The 21,470-nt window shown below is 34.8% G+C and overlaps 1 protein-coding gene across 1 annotated transcript in view; it reads right to left on the bottom strand.

Moving 5' to 3' along the window:
- Positions 1-21,470, bottom strand: part of ADAMTS20 (ADAM metallopeptidase with thrombospondin type 1 motif 20) — a gene marked incomplete at both ends in the record, with an annotated part of 101,454 nt that overhangs the window by 34,125 nt on the left and 45,859 nt on the right. Inside the window, 17 exons of the mRNA XM_082311351.1 lie at positions 523-699; positions 2,166-2,327; positions 2,659-2,949; positions 3,182-3,346; positions 4,543-4,650; positions 5,978-6,100; positions 7,766-7,930; positions 8,624-8,788; positions 9,325-9,535; positions 10,185-10,311; positions 11,356-11,485; positions 11,596-11,762; positions 12,812-12,907; positions 15,705-15,822; positions 16,964-17,100; positions 17,197-17,378; positions 18,766-18,911. Of these exons, the coding sequence (XP_082167477.1) occupies positions 523-699; positions 2,166-2,327; positions 2,659-2,949; positions 3,182-3,346; positions 4,543-4,650; positions 5,978-6,100; positions 7,766-7,930; positions 8,624-8,788; positions 9,325-9,535; positions 10,185-10,311; positions 11,356-11,485; positions 11,596-11,762; positions 12,812-12,907; positions 15,705-15,822; positions 16,964-17,100; positions 17,197-17,378; positions 18,766-18,911 (2,670 nt within the window). The remainder of the gene's footprint in view (positions 1-522; positions 700-2,165; positions 2,328-2,658; positions 2,950-3,181; positions 3,347-4,542; positions 4,651-5,977; positions 6,101-7,765; positions 7,931-8,623; positions 8,789-9,324; positions 9,536-10,184; positions 10,312-11,355; positions 11,486-11,595; positions 11,763-12,811; positions 12,908-15,704; positions 15,823-16,963; positions 17,101-17,196; positions 17,379-18,765; positions 18,912-21,470) is intronic.

Genomic DNA, 21,470 nt, shown 5'->3' with positions numbered 1-21,470 from the left:
ACTTTTATACACAAATGTACACGTAATACGGAGTAAAATGTTTGATGACAGAGTGTAATATACATGTGTGTGAGTTATTTTATACTTAAATATACTATTAGAAAAAAGTTATGCACTAAAAAGTTGGTTTTTTCTTTTTACAAATATAAATATGTAGATAATACTACAGTATAAATTACAGCATATACTTTTAAATTTAAACACAGATCAAATCACAATCCTTCAAAATAGAACTACCTATTAGGTATCGCTATCGGCTATGCTGATTTCTGGTAATTTTCAAAGATTCTCTGTGATGTTTTACAGAGCATGATACTGTTCCCACTGAAGTAAATGGCTGTTTCCCATTTAATCCAATGACTGCAGGAACAATTGCTTAATAAAACTACATAGACTATATTCCACATGCATTATTATGTCACTGTTACCAAATAAAATAATAATATAATTTTTAAAAGGCAAGCGGAAATAGAGTGACAGAAAGAACAAGAAAGCGAAAAATATTAGTGAATGCTATCGTACCGATTTCCACGGTCCCCGATGCCATGAAACATCACCAGGGCAAGAATGCACATTACATTGTGCCATATTAGGTGGCTTGTCTAGAATTTCACAGTTTTGATCACCCAACATTTGGCCAGTAGGAAGCTGACAAATCACCAGTCTTGTCTTTATTCCATCTCCACAAGTTTGAGTACACTGAAATACAGAATTTTATATGCAATATTATTGTTAAGAGAGTCATCACATACTCTTAAACCAAAAAGATGCAGCAGTAATCAGTACATGTTATTATTTATTATGTCTATTTCATATTCTCTGGACACCCAATTCAAGAATAAGGACTTAGCCTAATCTCATATAATGAAATAACAATTCTCTCACCAAAACGTTTACCAAACTACATTTTTATAGTTTATCAAGTGATTTTCTACAAAAAGTCTCTTACAGAGAATCTACTCTATCAAGGAGAAGTAACCATTTGTGAGAATAAATGTGCATACATATCTCTCTTTAATTGGAGGAAAAGATGGAAATAGGTCCTAAAACTAGTTTTCCCTGCCAGAACAGAGAAAACTCAGACACTGGGCACACTTTCTCATAGTTTGTTTTATATAGACTAAGTGTAAAATACTTATAGGATGTGTTTTCTGGGTTTCAGTTTTCCTGTAATTCTGCAATACCAGACAAAAATACTAATTCTCATTTCTAATGAGCTATTAAAAACAACCTGATCAAAAGTGAGCATGTTCCAATAGTTTGTAGCTTTTTACTGTATTTCAGAGGATTCTAAATTAGACAAAAACTGCAGCATCTGCATTAACTGGATCCCAAGTCTGCAGCTATGGACAGAAAAAACATGACACTCAGACTGGCATTGAGAACTAAATGGTTAGATCTGGCCAAAATGATGGGAAAAAAAGAAAAAAAAAAGAAGTCACTCAAACAATTTTTCTTCTTTTCCCAACTCTAGATATTGATGTATCAAGAATAAGAAAAGAAAGCAGGCATCACAAGAGGTTAGATTAGAATTAATGCCAGCTTTAAGTCTTTCTGTAGTGTTTGAGCAAGAATGCATGGTCAAAATATGACTTTACATGGCATGGAGAAACCATTCTTTGTCCAATAATGTATAATCTTTCATCAAAACATTCTAACCCAGGCACATCTTTTAGATGCATGATCCTATCTTCATACTTCTAATTTGCAACTACAACCCAGTAGATACTACTACTTGCAGTTATTCTAGTCAGTACCTATGAAATTTGACATAATAAAGTTTCTTTACAGCTTCTTATGCTCATTTTTTTTTTAGACTAGCTATTACACTGAGTTTTTTCTGCATACAATTCAACTTTTTGTAACAGAAAATAATTTTGTATGTCTCAAGATTCAACACAGTACTGCAATGCTCAATTATACATTGTACATCCTTAGCCTCACAAAACACTTGCTTCTTTTGGATGTACCTTTACACTACTCCTATTTACACTACAGTTCTGGATTTGACCAAAGATCAAAGTTTAGATAAACAGGTTGAAACTCATTCTTTTTAAAGAAGTAAAAAAATTATGTTCAGTTCCATTCACAGTAAAATAATTATGTTACTATTTCTAAGCTTATGTGGTAAACAATGTTTCCCTTTGAAAGTGAAATGATCTTACTTCTCCCCAGTTCCCATAGTTCCATCGTGGGCAGGGTCCAGAATCACAGTGTCTTGACTCTGGAGGTTTTGTTGCCTCATCACAATAGCTAGCACTTCTTCCTTCCTCATCTTGACATACTACAACTCGACGGTGAAATCCACCTGCACAAGTACTAGAGCACTACCAAAACATGTAAACATATGTATCACCATTGCATAATCAGAAAAACATAAAAATATGTTGGTTAAAACAACTTAAAATTATTATTTTTTAATGTTAACTTTCAAAACTGAAATTTGCAAATAAAAATTACTAATATGTAGAAGTATTTTAAAGTTGAAATCACAGAAAAATATTTTTAATTTAATATAATAATAATAACAACAACAACAACAATATTTTTAAAATAAATGTGCTTCTCTTTTGACCAAATCTGTACCTCAAGAACATTTCTAGAAATGTTAACACAGATGTGAAAGAAGAAATTAATATATTAAAAAGAAATTCTTACTGCTCCCCAGGGTCCAGTTCTCCACTGATATCCTCCCACAGAGGGATGGTTCCACTGGTTTATATTGTCTTGTGGATGATGTACTGGAAGGTAACCTATTTCTGGAAAGCGGCTTGGATGGTCATGTATTTTTGGAATATGATGATATACTGAGGGACATGGTGGCATGTTACATTCTTGTTCTTTGGAAGGTCGGCCTTCAGGATCACAGTAATTCTCGTTGATTTGTTGATGATAGTTGACACAGATAACTTGTCTTGTTACTATTCCACTATCACACGTGACTGTGCACTGACCAAAAATTAATCCAACATTTGTGACAGAACATTGATAATTAATAACCAAAGACATTTATCTTTACTTTTGAGTATAAGAAAAGTATACTTCGTTTTTTCAAGGGATGCAATTTCAATCACACTTGCACAGAATATGAAGTCCCAATTTCTAACCAGAGACTTTGGCCAATGAGCTAAATAGACAAGTTAAAAAAAAAAAAAAAAAAAAAATTACAATTAATACTTACAGGGGACCAATTTCCAACTTGCCACTCTCCACATGGGCTAAAGCAGCTTGAAATTTCAGCTGGTCGTGGTAAATGAGCACAGAAAGATTCATCTGCTATTCCTCCATAAGCATCTCTACAACTCACATAGCGAGCACGATCACCCTTCCCACAGGATGCAGAGCACTGTCAGAGAACAACCCAAGCTCATCGCACTTTAGGAGACCGAAACAAGATCATGCAAGCATGTAAAATACTAACACAGCTTAGTATCAGCTTGACTTTAGAATTAAACACTGAGAACCAGATTTCCATCTCACACTGATAGAGCCATGCATTCAGGAAGGAAAGTGAAATATTTCTGGATGGTTTAGGCCTCAAGAATTCTCATTGGCTTCGGCCTGAATTGCATGGCCTTACTTCTCGTGAAGCAATTCAGCATATCTGAACAGGCAGCATTTCAACTATAACATGGAATCATTATACAGTTGCAAAGGGAATTTTTTTTATTTATTAACAATAGAAGCATTAGAGAGTAACTTCCAGAACATTTTAGTTATTACACAGTGATGCAATATTTACATCAACTGATATAATAAAAAATGATATTCACAATCCATTTGCCATTCTACTCTATATTAGCATATTCCATTGAGCCTTTTCTGATGCCTTTGTAGATGAGAAGTTCAAGGTGGATTTAGTGAAGAGTTTGAGTAGCCTCAGTCTATGCACTCTTTACTGTTATTTACTTAAAATCGTTGTGCAAAGATATAATTGTGTTAGATGCTTAGTTAAGAACCTCAGGGGATTAACAGACACACCCACATTTTTATAGATAATTTTAAATTTTCACTTTGCTGTCAAGTAAAACTAAACACTATCAAAATCAAAAACTCTTCCATTAAACAATGTGTAGAAACCATTTTTTATAATGCTTATTTTAGAAATTATGTAAAATTAGACCTTTAAAGACCCAACCTGTTTAATATTGCTATTCACATAAAAGATTTAAATCATATTTTAGAATGAAAGATGTTCTCCATACTCAGAAACTGATGAATTATTTTAAAAAAAAACATGTTCTTGCACACTCTCAATCATATGAAAGATATTTTGCTCAGAACCCCAGCTCCTAGAATCCTGTTTTTTTTCCCCTCCTTATTTTCCCTGGCTAGATTTGAAGCACAGAGAATTTGCTGGGAGTGTCTATCTCCTCCTTAAGAAACAGGGTCTTAAAAAAAAATAATAAATTTAGAATTCCTTTAAAATCTGTCCCAAGCAGATTTCAGTCTGAAAAAATATATTAATGAGAGCTTTATGGAAAAATGGGTGAAGGAATGGAGGACTGCTCTGCAAGGTGTGACCACTATTACATTACATACTGGTGTCCATGATCCATATCTCCATTGGGTCACCTTCCCCATATGAACTAGAGGAAGCGATGTAGTCCATAATTTTGTATTTTCTGGACAGGAGGGCAACTCACATTCCTGTGGGGGTGAGAAAAAAAAAAAAAAGCTTTCAAAATATACATTTTGGAAGAACCAAATGTAAAGCAAATGGCTCCCACAGAGATAGATCCTACCATTGCAATAAGCCATCATTAATTAACAAGTAAATACCATCTTCTAACTTTTCCCTGGCGTTATTCAAAGGCTTTTCATTGAGTTGTTTTGTTTTGTTTCAAATCGAGAGGCAAAAAAAATTTATTGATGTTAAAACTGTATTAGTAATAGCTAATAACATTTGCACTTTGAGAAAGAACTGTGTTGGGCAACTTGCTGGAGAAAGGGGCATAGACATCACTGTGTCCTGTTTCATAGCCACATGCAGTACAGACGAACTGAGTGAAGACAGTGGCTGTGCTGTCCTGTCCTTTACACCTTCCGCTACTGAGAACACAACGTTCCCCAGTTTCAGTCAAAAAGCTGAACAGGTACCACAATTCAAAATACAAAGCATACTCAAAACCCCAGTGTTTTCAGGTGTAAGTGGAAATAAATTTATACCAAGTACTTGGCTTTTCTATTTTGAAATCTTATTCAAGAAGCCATCAGAGGGGTGGTAATTTGTGACTAGTTTACTCTGTAGCATGGAATCCTTTTTTTTTTCCCCCTCGTCTCCTTGAGACAAGAAGCAGAGTATGACTTCAAGGAGGTATGTGGTTACCAGCTTAGCTGGATATAAATGAGGTGTATCAATCTAGTGGCCAGATCAACATATCAATACATAGCACCTAAGACACCAATTGCTTTTGGTTAAAGGTAAACCCACTGACTGTATTAAAAACATTTCTTCTGAAAAATTATAGATTTAAATTAAGGGAAGTGATGAAGTAAGTAAACTAAGACAAGAAGAAAAGGTAAAGAACCATATTAATACCATATTGAATCATAATTCATGTCTACACAGTTTTGAATTAGTATTATTCCAACAATTGAAGGTTTCTTCAAGTAACCATATCATTCTTTTAAGAACTATATACAAGCAGAATTTTAGAGAATACCAAGCCAGTTAGGTGCTATTAAGCATCAGGGCCAGCACTCTCCTTATAATATTCTACATGTTGGAGCACCCCCTGCCCGCCCCAAATAATCAAAGGCCTTTGGACCCCTTCAATCATATACCAAATTTTCAAATTTACTTATTTCCCTAGGCCAAATTTGAAGTTCAGGGTAAAAGCAGAGAGTTCCCATATTTTCTTCTCATTTTAGAATTCATTTCCTGCAAGTTCCTTCAAAGAGTCAGTAGACAACACTTGTATTTAGATGCTTTTAACTAAAAAGTACAATCACTGAAAGGTATTTTTTAACTTACTTGGTTATCTCTAGGACGAGTAGCAGCATTACATTCCCTGTCATCATCCAAAATAACTCTGTAAGTTCCAGTAACACATTTGACTGCACGCATCTGGTATCCACGTCCACACGTTACAGCACACTGTTAAAGTCAATAATTTCACACACTTGAAATAGAAAATGTAATTTAAAATTAAATTTTATTATAAATAGTGCTATCTCAAAACTCTTTCTAGAATGAATAGGAATGACTACTGGGATGGTGTTAACTTCATGGCAGACCATATGGTGCTTAAACAGTGTCCATAACACACCAGTATTTTGGCTATTGCTGAGCAGTATGCAGGATAAAGGCTTTCTCTTTTTCCCCCTCTTCTACCCCCTGCAGTGAGTAGGCTGGAGATGGGCAGGAGATGGGGAGGGAACACAGCCAGGACAGCTGACCCGAACTGATCAAAGGGACAATCCATGCTATATAATGTCATTCTCAGCAATAAAAACTGGGGTAGAGGAAGGGGGGGAGGAGGGAGTAAGGGGTGGCTTCCAAAGGAATCATTAGTTGCAGCTGTTAAAGGTCTTTTCCTTCACTATAGAGTTTGACAAAAGCACACTCAAAGAAGGCACCGAAAATGTTAGATGGCTGAAAATACTGACATAAATCCCATCCTATAAATGTTGTGGTTCAAGCACAGATACTGGTAAAAACCCAGGTCATGAATAGCTATTACCAGATGGCACGGTAGAAAAACTACAATGGAAAGCTCTGCTCCAGTGACATGGATTGATAAATTGCTTGTACAAGCTATTCCAGCAAGGCCATACACAATGATTTTGAATTATATCATGGGACTGAATAAATTTTTTATTTCATTTCTGCATTTAGCTTGTAGGAATGGAAAGCCAGCACCTTGTGATCAAAAGATTACTCAAAAGGAAATCAACATTATGTTGGACAACAGTGTGGTTATGTCTAACCTGAAAAAATATTACATGAGAAAAGTTCCATATAAAATAACTGTTTAAGTTAAAAATATACTTAATTTCCAAAGGTATATTTATTCTGTATTTTACTTACAGGTTATATGTAAAAACAATAATCAGCTGCTATTCAGTTATGAATTCTCTCTAACATCCAAGAAACACTGAATAATCCAACACTTCTGTTGTTTTGAGTAACTTGATCATATGAAAGCTCCACGAAATTGAATACCTTATTATTTTTAAATTAATTCTCATCTATTTGTTGACAAAAGTTTCCTTTGCAAATTAATTCACTTTTTTCCAGAATTTTGAAGCCACTCTGCTGTACATTAGATGAGCATCATTACACACAGGAATATATTTTTCAACATTGCTTTCACATAAAGAGATAGCAGATCTTTTATTACTGAAGGTCAAAACAAAACATAACAACGAAATAATAAGTCTTTTTGCCTGCTATTATTAGCATATACACTTCTATGATCTTAACTAAATAAATATTTGGTCTTTTACCTGTCTCATTCATCTGAGCGGTTTGCTATCTACATTTTCATTATTCTGGAGATGTAATACGTTCATGTGAAATGAATGAAAACAATTCTATGATTCTATATTAAGGCTCAGGGTTAATGACTATTTTAGGCATTTAACTTATATGTGGGTGTTCCTAAATTACAGGTTAGATAGCCAATAGCAAACAAACATGTGAATCAATTCAACTAAAGTAACTGCTTAAGATCCAATTAAAATGTTTAAAAGGTATTGTTTTGTGACCACTCATAGTCTGAACTAGAAAACAAGAAGCCAGGAATCCTTATGTACTCACTGATCCCCAAGGCCCTACTTGCCAAGATGCACATTCATGAAGTTCACATGGTGTTATTGATTCTGGTCTATCATTTGGATTACAGAAATCATCTCTCAGTTGTTCATCATTCAGTTGGCACCACACTTGACGATGCTTCATTCCTTTGCCACATGTCACAGGACACTGTAAAATTATTAGAGTCATCAGTTCGTAAAGACATGAATCTGCATTAATGGATTCACTTTCTTTTAGTAATCTGTTGTATTTTAATGATCACATAAATAACAAAAATATTCCATGAATGTAAGTAGTCCAACGAAACTAGTTCTTTTATGAACTCTCCATTTCAAACGTCAAACCAAATGCTAATACAAAGGAATCAAAGTTTCTAAAGCTACAAAAATATGAGAACAATGTACAGATCATTTATTTCTATTAGAATAAAGAATACTTGTTTAAAATATGAGTGCACATATCACAGCTTTCACAGGAAAAATGTTTAAACTATCCATGATTCTTTTATACCCATATAATCTATAATAAAACAGATATAATACTGTTCTTCAGCTGGCTGGCTGGTTCTCATTGCTTCAGTAAAAAAGGAAGGTATCCATATTACTGTAGATAGATTTATTTTAAAGTAGCTTCACTACCTCATTTTAATGTAACAAGATTTCAGAGAAAAATAAATTCTAGGTGTGTTTTTCAGAAGTTCTCATGCCATTTGTACATCTGGGATATTTATCAGCCACATCCTAGGACTTCAGAATTTTTATTATTGTGTGCCCCAAAATGGCCAGAACAAAAAACCCAAACACTTAAAGCAGCTTCTTTTAATACCGATGACCAGACCTTAAGTTTTGCATGGTTCATTACCTCGCTCCACTCACTAACAGACCAGCTTGGACATAAGAATTCATTGCAACTCTGTGTTACAACTCTTGGAAGTTCCTGGCATTCTCTGTCAGGAAGATGACGACCCAAATTGTTCATACAAAAAGCTTCTCTGGTTCTGACACCTCTTTCACAGCTCCTGGAGCACTGCGGTGCATAGACAATATTATGAAACACGAAACACATGATAAAACTAAGTCAAAATACATTATTAGTCTTAAAGGTGAAAGACATTAATGACTGTGTTAGACAAATGTATCCTACATTTAATCCACGACTGCTAATATGTTCACGTGAGATAAATTTGGCACTTTCTTTAGTAGTTCCAAGATGAAACTCTTTAAATGAAGATTAAAGCTGAAATTGTACTTATTTCTTTTCTCCAAAATAGTCTCACAACTAAATTATTAGAGCTGTAAATAAAATATACACCTTTAACCACCAGATCTTCTCTGCTGACTTCCAAAACCAAGCTGCAAAAAATTTAGCTACAGTTTCTTACAAAAATATGAGGAAGCTGCTGAAATATAAAGATTGGTATTAGCTCCTCCTACAACTCTCCATTTATCAAACATTATTTTCTTTTAGTTACTTAAACTAAAAAAATTGATATAGAAATAAAAATTTGATATAAATGCTAACCAGAACTATAATGGTACAATTATAAGGTTTTGAATTTGTACCTCTGACCATTCCGTGTAGTGCCAACTTGTTAACATACAGTCACCATGGCAGGGCTCTCTGGTTGGTGGCTTCTGCTGATCAGCACAGTACTTATCATCCACTGGAGCACTGAGTCCTTTTGAAATAGAGTACTTCATGCAACGGATCTCTATAGACCGATACCCTGGGCCACACTTTGATGTGCAGTCACTTTTGCCAACATTGTGCCACCTACAAGGATAAGCTGTAGGTGAATAAAGCACCCAGAGAATGTACCAGGAATTGCCATGTAAATGTAGATATGCATTTTAGGGAACAGATAAAACTGTAAAATACATCTCATGACTGGAATTTTCAAAGCAATATAAAAGAATTTGACTCATAGGCTTAAAAACATATTTTTAAATTTAAAGGATCTTTTATCTTAATCTCCTAGGTGACTTTGAAAAATGTAAGCTATAATTCTAACTGTTCATCCTCTGAATACTTCAGCGTGGGCTTTCTTGGAGTGCAAAAACACAAGTCTGTTTCAAATTAGTTCCAGTTGTGGGTACAATTCTGGTGAAATATGTATTCTGCCCAGCAATGCAAGTTTTTGTGCCAGGATACATAGAACAGATTCACAATCCTAACAAAAGACACTGTACTTTACCAATAAAAATTAGATAAGTACACTAGTTCTACTTAGATTCAGAGGTGTAAACCTAATGTACAAACCCATTATACCAATAGATTTGAGGAAAGGAGGGAGAGAAGGGAGGGATAAGGGAGGTGGAGAGAGGTGGAGGGACAGGATAAAGCAATCTGAATGATTTTGTTTCAATCTCTATCAACAACAATATGTAAGACCACAATAGCTCTATCAGGAACCTCTTTTTACCTTAATTCACATTCTGTATTACACTCCTCAAAGACTTCTGGTACAGTGGGTATAAGTTCACATCTTTGATCAGACACTACCACATGATCACTTTTACGTATGCATGTCATTCTTCTTCTTCGAATACCTTGAAAAGGAACCAAAAAAAAGTGAATAAAGAGCTAAAAAATAAGAATGCCTTTTTACCCGAGTGGATTCCATTCATCATTTAGGAATTTAACTGAGATACCCCATTAAGACTAATCTTTGTATACAGCAGATTCTGTACAAGCATGCTGCTGTCACAAGGTTATCAACTTCCAGAAAACTGCAGAAGTGCAACATTGCATTTACTCATCAGGCTAAGTATTCCAAATGAATCACGTCTGTCCTTTGATAATTAGCAAATTACCAAACCACCGTGTTAACTTAGAGGTTGTGATCCTTTTCTTTAAGGAAATAGAAAATTTGATCACAAGGTATCTAAAAGATCTGGAGTGCGGAGAGAAATATCACAGTTGACAGATGCTCTGCTTTTCTAGCACGTGAGCATGTCTACAGCCTGACTCAAAACCAGAAGAAACTCACAATCACCTACCTCAAGCACAGACATTTCTAGCACCTGCTAATAGGAGCATCTATCAAAATTCTGTGTACATACACTTTATATGTACACTTCATACATATTGTGGTTTTATTTTTACACTGGAATGGCCTACAGAATAACAAAATTGTAAAAAAATTGTAAAAAAATTCTTCAAATAGCTTCACCCCAAGTAGCAGATAACCAAAACAGACAAAGAAATATATACAAAAGATACTAGACAAATCAGTGACCATCTGGAAATATGATAACGGAAGCCTAATACATATTAGCAGATATACAATACTGCTTTCTAAGGATGCATTAGTCTTGATTCCTTTTTTTTTTTTTTAATAAACCACTCCTATGGCTACAAAAGAAAGGAACACAAATGTAGTTTTGAACATAGAATTGCATTGCATAAATATGGAAAAAAGCAAAACAAAATCAGAAGCCATTCTGCCCTTAAAGGCTCTGTGCACCTAAAGTTTGCTGAGAGTGCTGAGTTTCTTCCTTACAAGTAGGAGTGAAAAATCTGAGTACTTAAGACTAGTCCCTTCCTAAATGCCATCAGTTCTTTGGTTCTGGTGACAAAAGAATTCACAGTACCTTGGCACATCCTGCTGCAGTCTTGCCAGGGTCCGTAAGGATCCCACGTAAACAAATCACTTCTGTCTTCTATTGGGATGTTGAATGAATAACGCACATCAGGGTTGTATAAATTCCCTACACACAAAACCTTAATTGAGATAAAATGATAGCTGTTTTTCAGTGAATTTGAACATAAAATTATGAACATAATGATCATGTAGCAAATTTTCAAGCTTATGAAGAAAAGTAAACATGCACCTGTAAGGTTAGCTCTTCTTCGATTCTATCAGTGCTGTTAATTCGTTCTATCGTATTGTTTGAACCACTGTACTCAAAAATGGCTCCTTGAATATTGATTTCTCTTTTTGACATGCTTACAACAAAATTTCCATTCAAGATAAAATTTCCATGAATATCAGATAAAGCTATAAGTAAAATAAAATATTGGAAATAAAGCATCTATTTACTTACAAGGTTCTATCAATAAAAATTCTTAATAATATATCTTCTCATCAACACTTATCTTTATTTTAGTCTATGACGTGTAATACTTTAACATTGTATCAAACAGTTTCTAATGCATGTATACAATCCTAACCATCATTAACTTTCATCTGAGCAGTTGTCACGAATTTTCTCTGCATTAACAACACAACTTTACTAATATTTGTTCTGCTGAAAGGTTGACCACAGTCATCACTTTTAAATTTGGTTAGGTTCTGCTACAGTAGAAGGAAACAATTATTATCTATATTTCTGGCCTATTCTACAGCCCACATTCTTGGATTTGCTAGAGCTACTTCTAGTGAAGTGGCTTTTAAAAGTAAATTTTAAAGTTAAAAAAAAAAAAAAGTAAATTATTAAGCATTTATAATGGTAATGGAAGAAGAGACAGAAGGAAAATATGTACCAATATTCTCTCAGGCACTTCAGATGTAACATAAGTACTGTGAAACAGAACAACCAAGATCTTTGGTACAATGCGCTTGTGAATTCTGTTTCTCTCACACACTTGAAAATCTATCAACATGTGATCTTTATACTCAGATATGATAGAAAAAGAGAAATGTGAAACAATGGTAAGTTTGCTGAAGGTCAGACTGCTTCATTTATAAACAAAGCGTATGCTTCCAGGATTTAAAACCACAAATGCCTGCATTATTGATGAGTTCACTTGTGGAGTTTTAATTAACGTTGCCACAACAAAGTAAAAAATGGACAAAATGATGCAATGTGCTATGATTCTTATTCTCTGACAAATGAACACACACATTTAAGAATTAGAAACCTAACAGCATCTCACTCATTTTTCCTAAAACTAATATCTACAGAAAGACTCAGGCAAATGATGATACAATGTAATTAGATATTTGCTCAAAAGACTTCATCAGACTTCTGACAATATACGTCTAGAGCAGAACTCTGGCAAGAGCACAAAAACTATCCATCAATGTTATACACGGGAGGCTTTTACCAAGGTAGTTGTCATCTTCTGGTTTCCCTGAGTAGCTGTGCTGCCGAATATCAATGTTTGTTGCTCCTTTGGGAATATTTACTACAACATTGTAACCTGCAACGTAATTATTCACAAATTTATTATATACAAAAATAGTCAAATACTAGTAAATGTGAACACGCATTTAACTAGTTTTATTCCAATATCCTACAATGCACCAGTGACAACCACTGCTGAATGCCCTCATGTTTTAGGAAGGAAATGTGAATATCTTCATGCATACTAGATTTCTTTGTTGATGGTTTTTGGTTTGTTTTGTTCTTTAATCAGTTGAACTGAATTTTACTTTTCATAACTCATTACAATTCTATTTTAAAAAGCTGTTTCTCACAGATGCTAATCACAATTTCAAAAGGATTCTTATGTCTAAGAAAAACTCAATATGGCAAGCACTGGAAACAAACACAAATGTGCAGTCTGAAGCATTAATATAATCTTGGCTAACTTTTCCACTTATTTTGCTGCGTTTAACAGTCTTGCTGGGATTTAACTTTAGTTAGTTGACTCACCTCTGTGGGTAAAAATGCAAATGGCAATATCCTTTTCAATTTCATAATTCATTAACTTCCCGGTGCTTTTAGTCTATTAAAACTATGCCATGCATTTCAATGAACATTTAATCTAATCCCAGGTCCATCACAGTTACCAGCTGGGGGCAGCACTGCAATTGCAAATTGACACGCTGCATGCTCTGGATAAATACACAGCATTTGGTCAATCTTCCAACATATTGGGAAGAAAACCAAAACACACTCAAAAAAGCCCCTCATCTCACATGCTGAAGACCTTGTGGTAATAGAATGAAAGAAGACAAAATATGGGAGGACACTATAAACAAAACTGCATAGCATGTTGTCAAGGATACGCAGGAGACTAGATCACATACTAAGGCACTGGGAATGACCATCTTCCAGGAAATCCTCAGATGCTCTACTTTAACGCAATAGTAATAGCCAACATAATAATTATGTGTACATAATTAGATGTCATTTCCTAAATCAGGAGCTAAGGAAGTTAGTATTCCATTGTAATGAATTTCTGATGAGTGTTTCACTACTGTTTAAACACTTAATGACATTATAACTGTATGAATACAAGCACGCACCACAGGCTACTATTGCAAAAATTCTGCATTATTAACATGGCTTGTGTCAGTATGGAAGGGGACCAGGTGAAGTTAAAAGACAACCACCAAGCACACAGACTTTGGCATAGTTATCTTGTGATGTATAACTCATATCTCTTTGGAAAAGAACGTTTCCTCAGAGTGTTTTCAGTCATTAGCCTAGGGATGTCATAGGCCTCCCACAGACACTGAATTTTTAGTGACCAGCTAGCTACAGGCTCTTGTTTGTATTGCTACACTCCTACTCCTGAGCACAGCTGAGTGAAAATCCCAAATGTTTAGCATACTGTCCAGTAGTATAATTCAGCATCATCTTTTATACGCTAGAATTCCAAGAATCTGAACATAATTTAAATCGTTCAACTAAGTCTAAAACCAAAATAATAAATTAAGAAATTCCTCTTCCCAAAAAGATTTTTTTTTTCTCCAACTTCAGTTAGGAGCAAATAAGTTTATGACGATACAGAGCTGATAAACAGCAGAGTGACAGTCTCAACCATATTTGTATAAACGGCAGTTTTAGTGTAATGGTCACTTGTATCATATGTATTTGTGATATAATACATGTGCTATCTATAAGCAAAAAGAGCTTTCATAGTGGTGGAAAACAACACTGACAGTCCTTTACTCAGAATTATCGAAATAATACATTCTTTTCCTTCAGTGTTTTGACCACATGTTCAGAAATCCAGTATCTAATAAGAATAGTTGATTGTGTCTTCTTCCAACATCTCAGGATAGACATGTGCAAGAAAAATTACATGTAATTTCTATGGGAAGGGTAGCTGTATCCCACCTTTAAGTTTTTTGGTACTCTTTGCTTGGCACAAGCCCCCTGCTAGGAAAAAAAAAAAAAAAAAATCCAATGGGATACTGGGCATACTTTCCTCTTTGACCAGCAATTCCTTTGCTCTATGAAGATCCTATTTGGCAGCTCTCCAGGTACAATTTTCGCTTTGTCTGTGGTCTCTTTCAACCAGTGAAGCAGCATGAAGGAGCCTTTGGGAATCTGATATTAACCTGGAGACTTCTGTCCTTATGTTCTACGCTCTAACTACTGAACTGCACTGCTACATGCATACAATAGTCTCTCCATACTTCCCAGTTCTTCATGAAGAACTTTCAGTAGCTCTATTAGAGAAACTAAACCAAAGAAATAGAAATTACCAGAGTTATTCAAAAGAGTTTCTCATTCACTACATGCCAATGAAGAGGAAAGAACATAAACGTTGCCACCCATGTTCTCTGGAAAGAGAAGGCTCACATTTCGCAGGCTATCTTTTTCACTATAGGAAAAAAGGAACCTCATCAGCTGCTCACACCACAGACTTCTCACTATCTCTTTACACAGCGAAAAGGAGACCTTGTAATAAGTCCTTCAGCTGCATAGTTTCAGAGGAGAGAATGCAAAGTGCAAAGCAGGAAGCATTCTTTCTTTTAAAGTACTTTCACCTTCATTGTATCTTTTATTCATGTCTTTTGTTTTGACCTTAGAGCAGATTGATTTCCCCCCACACACACCTTGAATGGGTCAGTGTGTCACAGTGTTTGCCTCTGCATCCTTGAGAGGGCACATGTGACTGAAAATCAGAGATAATTTTTGTGGACAGAGGCCCTAAAGAACAAACACTGAAATCCCACTTACTCAAATGTAAAACAATTTCTAAGCCATATTGAAATGTACATTAAGCTCAAAAAAAACCAAACCGAAACAAACAAACATACCATAACGAGCACTGTTGAAAGTACCTGCAAGAGTCTTACATGAAGAATTATCACCACCACAGATTCCACATTTGTCTCTCCTTGCCTTGGAATTCAAAATGTGATCACAGCCTGCTTGCTACAAAAAAAATACAATAGCCCTGTGTCATTCAGCCCAATGGAAAACAAAGAAAACAAACAATATAAGCTTCCCACTCCCCAAAAATATTCTTTTTCATTGTATATATCTGGCCTTCGTTGGCAATTCATGAAAAGCCTTTTATGTTTTTGGGTGCTGTGATGTAAGGGCAAAACACAATAGTGCTGTGGTACTAACAATGTACAATCCAAATACACTTAATACGTCAGGAACTGTATAAGAATACATAACAGTATGTAAAGATTTTGTATAAAAATATCAACATAGCGTATAAATCTTAAGTTATATTTACATTAAAAAGTCTTGGAATCCTAAAAGCAGTATGTATGTGTACATGGTGATCAATTCTTTTAAAGTCTGTCATTACTGCAAAATAAGCAAAGGAATACACAGACTATGCTCGTTAATAAGCACAATTTTTGTTTATGTATCTTTACTTAAACTTCCTTTTTTTAAAATTATGGTAAACAGGACAATTCTCTGGCATTTCCTCTTTCCTCTTGATTCAACATTATAAAAAAGGCTACATTTTCTCCTCATCCTGAATATACTCAGTTTTGCTGCAATCAGCAAAACAACCTGGGCTTGACAAAAAAGTCTTGAGTTTTTATAACCTATCAGCTTGCTTCTCACAACAAAATCTTGTGGCACTTCCATAATTGCTATTAAGCAAAGAATGCTGAAATGATCCCTTTCAAGGGTCAGTTCCTCCTGATTTTGCAATGAAATAATAAATACGTAATCTAGCTACCCTTGGATTTTCTACTTGTTTACTTCTTTGATAGCAGAAATATGATGCTATAAACACACAGCATGCTTCTTTCCTCCCTTTATCCCAATTTTGGATCAGTTTCTCTCTGCTCACTTGGACAATATTAACTTTCTCATGTATCAGGCTTAATGAGGAAAGACTGCAGGTCTTCAGATTCAACTGTATGTTGTTCATTAATTGCCTCCATTTCCAGATCTTTAATTTGGTAGGAATTAAAATTAACTTAAGTAAATTCAAAATATCTTGCTTTACATATTTTCAGTAATGGTTATTTGGATGAACATTTAATATCTACTTTACCAGCTGTTAAAATTGATTTTAATAATTAATAAGTTTAGATTTAAATACCCTGCATAAGCCTTGAACACAAAGGTCATTGGTTTCTGCTCCACAGGGAGTACCATCAGCAACTCTGTCCTTCAGCTGATAGTAGGAAGTTGTTCCAGAAACTCGGCAAAAAAGTTTACAGCGATCTTTCATAGAAACTGGAAAGAAAATCCAACAGGTTTCTTGTCTGTTTTAAAACTTTAATGAAAGTAACATTTTTATTTCATTAATTGAAAAAATTTATAATTACTTACTACCACTGTATTTTGGAAGCCAGCGAACAGCAGACGTAAGACCGTTGATGTTAAAGTGTTTGCCATCAAATTCAGAGCACTGCTGCTCCCGGAAATCTTTTTTGCCTTTTGGACATGAATCAGTATTACATGATCGAAATTTCATCCTGCGGCCAACACAGTACTTTCCTCCATTTCTTGGTCTAACAAAAAAAGGTAAATGTAAAACACGCTCAGTTTCTAAAATTGCTGTTTTCCATGAGAAGTGGCTTGAGCCACTGATCTAAAGATGAAAACCTCACACAGCATTCTGCCATCTTTTAACGACTTTCTTACAGTCTTGTCTTCTGTTGCACTATGTATACGTTTATACCCATGTGAAGAAAATAAAAAGTCCATGTAAAATACTACTGCTGAGGAAGGTGGTAATCAAGCTACTGATGTTTATTAATGTCTATTACATTTTTATTTCCCTTACACTCATAATTATTTTGCCTGGGAAAAAGCATTATTAACTTTAATGCTTTCATCAACTTCCCTGGGATTACAGCACTGTTTTTACAGAAGCAGCACCTCCCTCAGTAATTTGAAATTATTATTTTACAGTGTGACAAAGAAAGGAGACAGAGTTAGGAGCTGACACACTCTTTTCTGTAGTCCTAGTATCGGTTTTAGTTTGGGGATCAAAAGAACTAAGAAGGGAAAATTGTGGAAAACAGCCCATTTACTGTAAAGTCTAAAATACATTTCCTAACTGTTATAAACCCTGCTACACAATACTTCAGTATTAGCAGGTTCTTGGGGAGGAAAAAAAAGAATTAATCAATGGCATATTGATACTATCAGTTACTACAGGCTGACAGAGGCATATCTAATGGGAAACTAGTCTACTGCCTCTTACTCAACAGAGAAAATAAAATAACCTGGGGTTCTTTGATTGAGGTTCATTTATCCCACTGATAATATCAAGATGACATGACTTCCTAGAAAAACCCTGAAACTACCCAGGCTGGAGCTATGGTTCTGCTTCTGGAAAAGTTAAGGGTAAAGTTCTCATTGACTTTTATAACAGAGAGTGAAATCCACATTGAATTATTCAGTCAATGGAAGTTTCTCATTATAAAGGTAAGTTGTAAATGACTCTGCAGTAACCATTGTTCCTTGTGGGCATTACTGGTGGTGATGTTGCGAAAAAGCCTTAAATCCAAGCAAATCAAGTGTTTCACTAAAAAGATGACCAGGGAATACATCTAATTGTCTTTGCAGCTTTTACTCCAAAGAAAGCATCTCAATGTTTAAAGAAACCATCAGTATTTAGAGTAAAGCTAGGAAATAAGACCTCACCAAAACAAGTCTTTAGAAATATCTATAAATATGAATGATATAGTGGAGACGAGTAATCTAAAAGTTCTCTGCATATTACAGTCTGTTGACTTACCTCTCTTTTCAAACATGGCCAAAACAAGCATTTTTTTAATTGGTGCTTTGAACTAATTCGCACAACCCACAATACCTTCATTTTGTTTTGAACCAATCCATTGTCATAATATCTTCGTTATGCACTACTGTAAACCACAATAAAAAACATACTCTGGTCTGTTACACAGTCTGGTGGTGCTCTTAATTCCACCTCCACAAGTTCTTGAACATGAGCTATAAGGTCCCCATGGTCCCCATTCTCCATCTACAGGACGTGTCTCCATTTCTCTGCTCACACAAATTCCATGCCGGCAGTGCTGTGCAGTTGACAAACAAAATAAAATTTGTAAGTCAAGCAAAAGGTTACTGTATATTTTAGATAGAGAAAGAACAAAATTTAAGAGCTCACTGGTCTTAATCTGGGTCTGGACATTTTCTAAAATGTTCAAATTCCTTTAAGATATCTTGCTCAGTAGTCATATTTTCAAAAATGCTGTCTAGAGTTCTTTGCTCTCTATGAAAGCTACTGGATGCTTGAATATATCTTTAGGTCTTGTCACTTTATTCAAATGCTTATATAAGAATCTCAAAATCCTGATCTTGAATTCCTCATATGTTTTCATGCACAAACTTCAAAAATAGATTTACAGTTGTCTTGCATGTATGAGATTCTTCCAGTTTAATTTGGGAATTCATGCTGATACAGAAAGTGAAAAGGTATGATAACAAACCACCAAGAAATTCAGGGTGTTTTGAGCATTCTGAAAGCTAAAAAAGCTAGTGGGATTGTTTGGGAAAAGCACACAAATTTTCAAGCATTTATGACCTTGTTTATGCTAAAGCAACATAATGCTAAATCAAGATAATGCTATAGATTCAAGCTTAAACTCAGACTGTCACACCTATCACAATAGGCATAAACTATTTTTTATTTTTATTTATTTGTACTTTACAATAATTTTATATTTACTATGAATTTAACAAATTTACTATTACCATTAAAACTGAATTAATATTTAAAGAAATAATAATTCTTAGAGCAAGATACTACATTGCAATGTCTATTGTGTTGCTTCAGATTCATTCCTGCTGAAGAACTACCTATTTTCAACTAAAAACTTACATAAAGGTGCAATTTTCATTTCATCTGCTGGGATTTACTTTATTAAGACGACAAAGATTGCAAGACTATTCTGTTGTGGTCATGTCAGTTATGAGACTTCACCACCCCATATATGTAAACTGTTATTATTTATAGAAAGTTGTAATTACTAGCTATTTTTTTCAGAAGAATCAAGTGATCCATCTCTTGTTTCTAAGTATTTACTAAGTCCCTGACTCTGCAAATATTTATCCACTTCAGTGGTTACTCAAAAAGTACACAACTAAAATGTCTAAATGAGAATCTTGTGATTGGTGCATGTGTGACTTTTTCCAAAGAACCTGCAGGAATTACCAGCACTAATCCTATTGATGACTTATGGCAGTTGGAATTCTAATTCACTTGTATGCTTTAGAAAATCCCAAGTGGTATATTTGATCACAACATAGTGGACCAGTTTACACACTAAAATAGAATATTTACAAGATACTATAATGTCAGCACTATGTGTCCTGTTGACTTCTATGTGGATAATAATGCCCTCAACTTTGTCCTTGATGCCAAACACCCTCTGAAGCATCAAAGACTGCCCACATCTGGAGACAAGACACTGGGCAGGATGGACTACATGGGGTCAGTGCTCACACACAATAGAGAGAATTCTTTATTTTAGATGACTGTTTGCAGACTCAGGATTAGACTGATCATTAGGTTTGTTGTCAGGGGGGATTCTCCTAGTCGTATTGACAGGAAGCGGCTTATTCCATTTTTCCCTGCAGTACATACATGGATCAGTCACTAAAATCATCAGAACAGATTATATCAACTCAACTGCTTGTTATTTCTGAAGCTTAGGCTTTGCCTCTCTGTTCTCTGTGACACAAAACAGCTTTGAATTACCTTAAAGCCTAAAAGGGTTTTGGTAACTAAAGTCTCTGGCACATAAACCAATTTAAGAATCTCTGATACACAGAAGAAAATAATTCAAGGATTCCACCCCTTTTTAAAACTAATTTAAATGTTACATAGAATTTCTCAAGAGTTACTATGACATTAGAAATTTATTGTAGGAACTACCAATTAACATAAATTTTGCTGAACACACAGAAATGATGTGTGCAATCTTTCTGAATATACCTGAATGACACAAAACTCAAATGTTGTTCAGTGGTTTTATCACTGCATAAAATAATTCCTAGAAGCATTTTTTTCCTAATTAGTATATGCTTTTATTATATTGATACTTATGCTCATATGTTAACAATCATTTTGCTCTCAAAACAGGAATTTGTCACAGAATCAGATTCTCCTTTCTGAGTTCTGCCCGAGTTCCTAATCCAACTTGCCGATAAAATTGCCTGCCTGTATAATTCTTCATCACACTGACTCTGGCACATGGGCCATATCTTTCAAGCCCTGAATGCCTTCCTCTAAGAGTAGGACCATTCAAGGTGATTTTCAAGCCCAAAGCAAACACAGAACAAAAGCTAGATCTATCTTGTCATACAACCATTTAAATCATCCAGCAAATTGGCTAGATAATCACTCATTTGATGCTAAGACTAATGCTTTAACTTAACACCAAAAAGACACCTTTATTCCACCGCATATCTGCATATGATTTCTCACTGCAGTGCTTACTGTTAGTTTTTATTACTTTTTTCAAGATGTCCTTAGGGTACCTTTGTACCCGAACCTTCTAGTACCTAGCATCTAGTATCTAGCAATAAAAGATAGACTTTTACATAGTGCAGCCATAAGGTAAATATGAGGA

The sequence above is a fragment of the Platalea leucorodia genome, assembly GCF_965183815.1.
Source record: "Platalea leucorodia genome assembly, chromosome: 4".
Lineage (NCBI taxonomy): Eukaryota > Metazoa > Chordata > Aves > Pelecaniformes > Threskiornithidae > Platalea > Platalea leucorodia.
The sequence above is the reverse complement of the archived record's forward strand: the minus strand, read 5'-3'. Positions and strand labels throughout refer to the sequence as shown.